This window comes from Silurus aristotelis (genome assembly GCF_946808225.1).
Source record: "Silurus aristotelis genome assembly, chromosome: 14".
Lineage (NCBI taxonomy): Eukaryota > Metazoa > Chordata > Actinopteri > Siluriformes > Siluridae > Silurus > Silurus aristotelis.
In genome coordinates this window covers 28,828,866-28,837,452 of record NC_139587.1, presented here as the reverse complement: position 1 = coordinate 28,837,452, position 8,587 = coordinate 28,828,866, and the positions used below count along the sequence as shown (strand labels likewise).

Sequence of the window (8,587 nt, the reverse complement as noted above, 5' to 3'; positions counted from 1 at the left end):
ATGAGGTGGATGTGTGTTTGGAGGAGTGTGTGTGTGTGTTTGGAGAAGAAGGTGAATGAGGAGAAGGTGTGTTTGGAGAAGAAAGTGAACGAGGTGGAGGTGTGTTTGGAGGGGGGGTGTTTGGAGAAGGAGGTGAATGAGGAGGAGGTGTGTTTGGAGGAGGGGGTGTGTGTTTGGAGAAGAAGGTGAATGAGGAGGAGGTGTGTTTGGAGAAGAAAGTGAACGAGGTGGAGGTGTGTTTGGAGAGGGGGGTGTTTGGAGAAGAAGGTGAATGAGGAGGAGGTGTGTTTGGAGAAGAAGGTGAATGAGGTGGAGGTGTGTTTGGAGAAGGGGGAGGTGTGTTTGGAGAAGAAAGTAAATGAGGTGGAGGTGTGTTTGGAGAAGGGGGAGGTGTGTTTGGAGAAGAAAGTGAATGAGGTGGAGGTGTGTTTGGAGAAGGGGGGGGGTGTTTAGATAAGAATTGTATACTGTAAATAATTTTTTTATTATTAAATAGCATCTCGGCTAACTTTAGGATCAGTGTAGCACCCACAATGCACTGCGCCGTTCACAGCGTGTCACATGACCCAGTTTACTGAGGCGGAAGTGAAAAGCTAAGCAGCAGATCTGAGGAGAATAAATCAAGGTATGAGAACAAAAACACCTCTTTATGATTTTCTTTTCTTGGTGATGATTTAATTCCTGTGTGTGTGATGATGTCCTTGTGCCTGGTTTCACGTGACAGAGGCGTTTTGTCAGTTTGAAAGGTAGACATTGTAGCCGAGATGCTAATGCTAATGCGGCTTCCGTGTTTATGTCGGTGATGAATAAAGAACGAAAGAAAGAAAGAAAGAACGAAAGGACGACGAGACACTGTAACAGAAAGAGGGATAATAAAAGAATAAACAGGAATATAAGGTTAGTTTTTGTGCTGGTGTGTGTGTGGTGCTCGTTTAGCGCACTTCTGAGTGTTAGTATGAGGGTTTGGGGTAAAGAAGTGATTTAATACCGAATCTGATCAATTCAGAATAAAAATCATTCAAATAAAGAGATTTTAGATTTTAGACACCACTGGAAGATCCATCACTTATTATTTTTCGTTCTAATTGTTATTTTAAACACACATATGAATTCAGAAGGAGAAAGAGGTTGGAGAAACAGAATTGGGAAAAGTAGGCAGGAGAACAAGGAGATGCAGCAGCAGGTGAAGAGGGATGTGGTGGAAGCCATGGAGAAGGCATATGAGGAGCTGGAGGAGAAGTTGGACACTGAGGAAGGAGAAAAGGATTTGTAGCGATTCTCCAGGCAGAGGAACCGAGCTGGGAAGGATGTGCTGCAAGTTAGAGCAGTAAAGGATGAAGATGGAAATGTGTTGACTAGTGAGGAGAGTGTGTTGAGAAGATGAGGGGAGTATTTTAAGGTTGAGCTGGAGGTAGCAGAGCTGAAGATGTTGAGATGTTCGTTGGGAGTGACGACGATGGACAGGATAAGAAATTAGTTTATTAGAGGGACCGCGAATGTAAGACGTTTTGGAGACAAGGTGAGGGAGGTGAGATTGAGATGGTTTGGACATGTGCAGAGGAGGGACATGGTGTATATCAGTAGGAGAATGCTGAGGATGGAGCCACCAGGAAGGAGGAAAAGAGGAAGAACAAGGAGGAGGTTCATGGATGTGGTGAAGGAAGACATGCAGGTAGTTGGTGTGAAAGAGGCAGATGTAGAGGACAGGGGGGTATGGAGACGGATGATCCGCTGTGGCGCCCCCTAATGGGAGAAGCTAAAAGAAGAAGAAGTTGATCACACATACAGTAAATCACTGTGTGTTTAAGGATGGTGAAGAGCTCAGTTTATAACTCTGTGTGTGTGTGTGTGTTTCAGGTGAAAATATCATGGCAGCTGCCAGTGTAAGTCGACCCGGCGTTTTGCCGAACGCAGAGAAATCACAGCTCACATTAAAAGGTAAATTCCTGCCTTGTCGCACCATCACCTCCTCACACCATCACCTCCTCACACCATCACCTCCTCACACCATCCCCTCCTCACACTATCCCCTCCTCACACTATCCCCTCCTCTCACTATCCCCTCCTCTCACTATCCCCTCCTCACACTATCCCCTCCTCACACCATCACCTCCTCACACCATCACCTCCTCACACCATCACCTCCTCACACCATCCCCTCCTCACACCATCCCCTCCTCACACCATCCCCTCCTCACACTATCCCCTCCTCTCACTATCCCCTCCTCTCACTATCCCCTCCTCTCACTATCCCCTCCTCACACCATCCCCTCCTCACACCATCCCCTCATCTCACTATCCCCTCCTCTCACTATCCCCTCATCTCACTATCCCCTCATCTCACTATCCCCTCATCTCACTATCCCCTCATCTTACTATCCCCTCATCTCACTATCCCCTCCTCTCACTATCCCCTCCTCTCACTATCCCCTCCTCTCACTATCCTTTCCTCTCACTATCCCTTCCTCTCACTATCCCTTCCTCTCACTATCCCCTCCTCACACTATCCCCTCCTCACACTATCGCTTCCTCACACCTTCACCTCCTCACCATCACCTCCTCACCATCACCTCCTTACCATCACCTCCTCACCATCACCTCCTCACCATCACCTCACACTATTACTTCCTCATCATTTTCATACACCATCACCTCACCATCACCGCACACCATCACTTCACCATCACCTCCTTACTCCATCACCTCCTTACTCCATTACCTCCTCACCTTCACCTCCTTACCATCACCTCCTTACCATCACCTCCTTACCATCACCTCCTCACCATCACCTCACACCATTACTTCCTCATCATTTTCATACACCATCACCTCCTCATACCATCACCTCCTCACCATCATTTCCTCACCCCATCACCCCCACACACCATCACCTCCAAATCATCACTTCCTCACCATCACCTCCTCACCCCATCATCTCCTCACCCCATCACCTCCAAATCATCACTTCCTCACCATCACCTCCACACACCATCACCTCCACACACCATCACCTCCACACACCATCACCTCCTCACCCCATCACATCCTCACACTATCACCTATTTATCCCCTCCCCATATTCACCTCCTTTTTATCCCCTCCTCATCACCTCCCCAACATCACCTCCTTACATTATCTCCTTCACAACATCACTATCACTTGCTCACCCCCTTCAACTCCTCAGACACCACTTTCTTCCCATCACTTCACCATCACCATTGTGGGGGTGGGGTGTAGTGTATTGTGTATAGTGGAGTGGAGTGGCGTGTATTGTATTCCGTAGTGGAGTGGAGTGTATTGTGGAGTGGAGTGTATAGTGTAGTAAAGTAGAGTGGAGTGTATTGTGGGGTGTAGTGTTTTGGAGTGAAGTGTGTTGTGGGGTGGAGTGTGGGAGTGTATAGTGTAGTATTGTGGAGTGGAGTAGAGTGGAGTATATTGTGGTGTGGAGTGTGGTGTGGAGTGTGGTGGACTGTATGTAGTATTGTGGAGTGGAGTGGAGTGTATTGTGGGGTGGGGTGAAGTGGAGTGTATTGTGGGGTGGGGTGAAGTGGAGTGTATTGCGGGGTGGGGTGAAGTGGAGTGTATTGCGGGGTGGGGTGAAGTGGAGTGTATTGCGGGGTGGGGTGAAGTGGAGTGTATTGCGGGGTGGGGTGAAGTGGAGTGTATTGCGGGGTGGGGTGAAGTGGAGTGTATTGCGGGGTGGGGTGAAGTGGAGTGTATTGCGGGGTGGGGTGAAGTGGAGTGTATTGCGGGGTGGGGTGAAGTGGAGTGTATTGCGGGGTGGGGTGAAGTGGAGTGTATTGCGGGGTGGGGTGAAGTGGAGTGTATTGCGGGGTGGGGTGAAGTGGAGTGTATTGCGGGGTGGGGTGAAGTGGAGTGTATTGCGGGGTGGGGTGAAGTGGAGTGTATTGCGGGGTGGGGTGAAGTGGAGTGTATTGCGGGGTGGGGTGAAGTGGAGTGTATTGCGGGGTGGGGTGAAGTGGAGTGTATTGCGGGGTGGGGTGAAGTGGAGTGTATTGCGGGGTGGGGTGAAGTGGAGTGTATTGCGGGGTGGGGTGAAGTGGAGTGTATTGCGGGGTGGGGTGAAGTGGAGTGTATTGCGGGGTGGGGTGAAGTGGAGTGTATTGCGGGGTGGGGTGAAGTGGAGTGTATTGCGGGGTGGGGTGAAGTGGAGTGTATTGCGGGGTGGGGTGAAGTGGAGTGTATTGCGGGGTGGGGTGAAGTGGAGTGTATTGCGGGGTGGGGTGAAGTGGAGTGTATTGCGGGGTGGGGTGAAGTGGAGTGTATTGCGGGGTGGGGTGAAGTGGAGTGTATTGCGGGGTGGGGTGAAGTGGAGTGTATTGCGGGGTGGGGTGAAGTGGAGTGTATTGCGGGGTGGGGTGAAGTGGAGTGGATTGCGGGGTGGGGTGAAGTGGAGTGGATTGCGGGGTGGGGTGAAGTGGAGTGGATTGCGGGGTGGGGTGAAGTGGAGTGGATTGCGGGGTGGGGTGAAGTGGAGTGGATTGCGGGGTGGGGTGAAGTGGAGTGGATTGCGGGGTGGGGTGAAGTGGAGTGGATTGCGGGGTGGGGTGAAGTGGAGTGGATTGCGGGGTGGGGTGAAGTGGAGTGGATTGCGGGGTGGGGTGAAGTGGAGTGGATTGCGGGGTGGGGTGAAGTGGAGTGGATTGCGGGGTGGGGTGAAGTGGAGTGGATTGCGGGGTGGGGTGAAGTGGAGTGGATTGCGGGGTGGGGTGAAGTGGAGTGGATTGCGGGGTGGGGTGAAGTGGAGTGGATTGCGGGGTGGGGTGAAGTGGAGTGGATTGCGGGGTGGGGTGTATTGTGGGGTTGAGTGGAGTGGAGTGTATTGTGGAGTGGAGTGTATTGTGGGGTTGAGTGGAGTGGAGTGTATTGTGGAGTGGAGTGTATTGTGGGGTTGAGTGGAGTGGAGTGTATTGTGGGGTTGAGTGGAGTGTATTGTGGGGTTGAGTGGAGTGGAGTGTATTGTGGGGTTGAGTGGAGTGGAGTGTATTGTGGGGTTGAGTGGAGTGGAGTGTATTGTGGGGTTGAGTGGAGTGGAGTGTATTGTGGAGTGGAGTGTATTGTGGGGTTGAGTGGAGTGTATTGTGGAGTGGAGTGGAGTGTATTGTGGGGTTGAGTGGAGTGGAGTGTATTGTGGGGTTGAGTGGAGTGGAGTGTATTGTGGGGTTGAGTGGAGTGTATTGTGGGGTTGAGTGGAGTGTATTGTGGGGTTGAGTGGAGTGTATTGTGGGGTTGAGTGTATTGTGGAGTGGAGTGTATTGTGGGGTTAAGTGAAGTGTATTGTGGAGTGGAGTGTATTGTGGGGTTAAGTGGAGTGTATTGTGGAGTGGAGTGTATTGTGGAGTGGAGTGTATTGTGGAGTGGAGTGTATTGTGGGGTGGAGTGGAGTGTATTGTGGAGTGTATTGTGGGGTGGGGTGGAGTGTGTTGTGGGGTGGGGTGGAGTGGAGTGTATTGTGGGGTGAAGTGGAGTGGAGTGTATTGTGGAGGGGAGTGTATTGTGGGGTGGAGTGGAGTGGAGTGTATTGTTGGGTGGAGTGGAGTGTATTGTTGGGTTGAGTGGAGTGGAGTGTATTGTTGGGTTGAGTGGAGTGGAGTGTATTGTTGGGTTGAGTGGAGTGGAGTGTATTGTGGGGTTGAGTGGAGTGGAGTGTATTGTGGGGTTGAGTGGAGTGGAGTGTATTGTGGGGTTGAGTGGAGTGGAGTGTATTGTGGGGTTGAGTGGAGTGGAGTGTATTGTGGGGTTGAGTGGAGTGGAGTGTATTGTGGGGTTGAGTGGAGTGGAGTGTATTGTGGAGTGGAGTGTATTGTGGGGTTGAGTGGAGTGGAGTGTATTGTGGGGTTGAGTGGAGTGGAGTGTATTGTGGGGTTGAGTGGAGTGGAGTGTATTGTGGGGTTGAGTGGAGTGGAGTGTATTGTGGGGTTGAGTGGAGTGGAGTGTATTGTGGGGTTGAGTGGAGTGGAGTGTATTGTGGGGTTGAGTGGAGTGGAGTGTATTGTGGGGTTGAGTGGAGTGGAGTGTATTGTGGGGTTGAGTGGAGTGGAGTGTATTGTGGGGTTGAGTGGAGTGGAGTGTATTGTGGGGTTGAGTGGAGTGGAGTGTATTGTGGGGTTGAGTGGAGTGGAGTGTATTGTGGGGTTGAGTGGAGTGGAGTGTATTGTGGGGTTGAGTGGAGTGGAGTGTATTGTGGGGTTGAGTGGAGTGGAGTGTATTGTGGGGTTGAGTGGAGTGTATTGTGGGGTTGAGTGTATTGTGGGGTTAAGTGGAGTGTATTGTGGAGTGGAGTGTATTGTGGAGTGGAGTGTATTGTGGAGTGGAGTGGAGTGTATTGTGGGGTGGAGTGGAGTGTATTGTGGAGTGTATTGTGGGGTGGGGTGGAGTGTGTTGTGGGGTGGGGTGGAGTGGAGTGTTTTGTGGGGTGAAGTGGAGTGGAGTGTATTGTGGGGTGAAGTGGAGTGGAGTGTATTGTGGAGGGGAGTGTATTGTGGGGTGGAGTGGAGTGGAGTGTATTGTGGAGTGGAGTGTATTGTGGAGTGGAGTGGAGTGTATTGTGGGGTGGAGTGGAGTGTATTGGGGGGTGGAGTGAAGTGGAGTGTATTGTATTGCACGGTGGAGTGGAGTGTATTGTGGAGTGGTGTGTATTGTGGGGTGGGGTGGGGTGGAGTGTATTGTGGGGTGGGGTGGAGTGGAGTGGAGTGGAGTGTATTGTGGGGTGGGGTGGAGTGGAGTGGAGTGGAGTGTATTGTGGGGTGGGGTGGAGTGGAGTGGAGTGGAGTGTATTGTGGGGTGGGGTGGAGTGGAGTGGAGTGTATTGTGGGGTGGGGTGGAGTGGAGTGTATTGTGGGGTGGAGTGTATTGTATTGTGGGGTGGAGTGTATTGTATTGTGGGGTGGAGTGGAGTGTATTGTGGAGTGGAGTGTATTGTATTGCGCGGTGGAGTGGAGTGTATTGTGGAGTGGAGTGTATTGTATTGCGTGGTGGAGTGGAGTGTATTGTGGAGTGGAGTGTATGGTGGGGTGGAGTGGAGTGTGTTGTGGGGTGGGGTGGAGTGGAGTGTATTGTGGGGTGGGGTGAAGTGGAGTGTATTGTGGGGTGGGGTGAAGTGGAGTGTATTGCCCGGTGGAGTGGAGTGTATTGCCCGGTGGAGTGGAGTGTATTGCCCGGTGGAGTGGACTGTATTGCCCGGTGGAGTGGACTGTATTGCCCGGTGGCGTGGACTGTATTGCCCGGTGGAGTGGAGTGGATTGCGGGGTCGAGTGGAGTGGATTGTGTCGTGGAGTGGAGTGGAGTGTATTGTGGGGTGGAGTGGAGTGTGGGGTGGGGTGGAGTGGAGTGTATTGTGGGGTTGAGTGGAGTGGAGTGTATTGTGGGGTTGAGTGGAGTGGAGTGTATTGTGGGGTTGAGTGGAGTGGAGTGTATTGTGGGGTTGAGTGGAGTGGAGTGTATTGTGGGGTTGAGTGGAGTGGAGTGTATTGTGGGGTTGAGTGGAGTGGAGTGTATTGTGGGGTTGAGTGGAGTGGAGTGTATTGTGGGGTTGAGTGGAGTGGAGTGTATTGTGGGGTTGAGTGGAGTGGAGTGTATTGTGGGGTTGAGTGGAGTGGAGTGTATTGTGGGGTTGAGTGGAGTGGAGTGTATTGTGGGGTTGAGTGGAGTGGAGTGTATTGTGGGGTTGAGTGGAGTGGAGTGTATTGTGGGGTTGAGTGGAGTGTATTGTGGAGTGGAGTGTATTGTGGGGTTGAGTGGAGTGTATTGTGGAGTGGAGTGTATTGTGGGGTGGAGTGGAGTGTATTGTGGAGTGTATTGTGGGGTGGGGTGGAGTGTGTTGTGGGGTGGGGTGGAGTGGAGTGTGGGGTGGGGTGAAGTGGAGTGGAGTGTATTGTGGGGTGAAGTGGGGTGGAGTGTATTGTGGGGTTGAGTGGAGTGTATTGTGGGGTTGAGTGGAGTGTATTGTGGGGTTGAGTGGAGTGTATTGTGGGGTTGAGTGGATTGTATTGTGGGGTTGAGTGGATTGTATTGTGGGGTGGAGTGGAGTGTGGGGTGGAGTGGAGTGTGGGGTGGGGTGGAGTGGAGTGTATTGTGGAGTGTGTTGTGTTGTGGGGTGGAGTGTGTTGTGTTGTGGGGTGGAGTGGAGTGTGGGGTGGAGTGGAGTGTGGGGTGGGGTGGAGTGGAGTGTATTGTGGGGTGAAGTGGAGTGGAGTGTATTGTGGGGTGAAGTGGGGTGGAGTGTATTGTGGAGGGGAGTGTATTGTGGAGGGGAGTGTATTGTGGGGTGGAGTGGAGTGTATTGTGGAGTGGAGTGGAGTGTATTGTGGGGTGGAGTGGAGTGTATTGGGGGGTGGAGTGAAGTGGAGTGTATTGTATTGCACGGTGGAGTGGAGTGTATTGTGGAGTGGTGTGGAGTGTATTGTGGGGTGGGGTGGAGTGGAGTGGAGTGTATTGTGGGGTGGGGTGGAGTGTATTGTATTGTGGGGTGGAGTGGAGTGTATTGTGGAGTGGAGTGTATTGTGGAGTGGAGTGTATGGTGGGGTGGAGTGGAGTGTGTTGTGGGGTGTATTGTGGGGTGGGGTGG

At 52.0% G+C, this 8,587-nt stretch overlaps 1 protein-coding gene across 2 annotated transcripts in view; it reads left to right on the top strand.

Annotated features, from left to right (window-relative positions):
• Positions 1 to 381: 381 nt before the first annotated feature.
• wwp2 (WW domain containing E3 ubiquitin protein ligase 2) overlaps positions 382 to 8,587 on the top strand; it is a 43,850-nt gene continuing 35,644 nt past the window's right edge. Inside the window, exons 1-2 of one of the 2 annotated variants that reach the window (XM_083561288.1) lie at positions 382 to 625; positions 1,858 to 1,938. In XM_083561288.1, the coding sequence (XP_083417414.1) occupies positions 1,869 to 1,938 (70 nt within the window). In that variant the 5' untranslated portion in view covers positions 382 to 625; positions 1,858 to 1,868. Of the gene's footprint in view, positions 626 to 762; positions 898 to 1,857; positions 1,939 to 8,587 lie in introns of those variants that run through there. The other variant, XM_083561289.1, reaches the window with a different exon arrangement.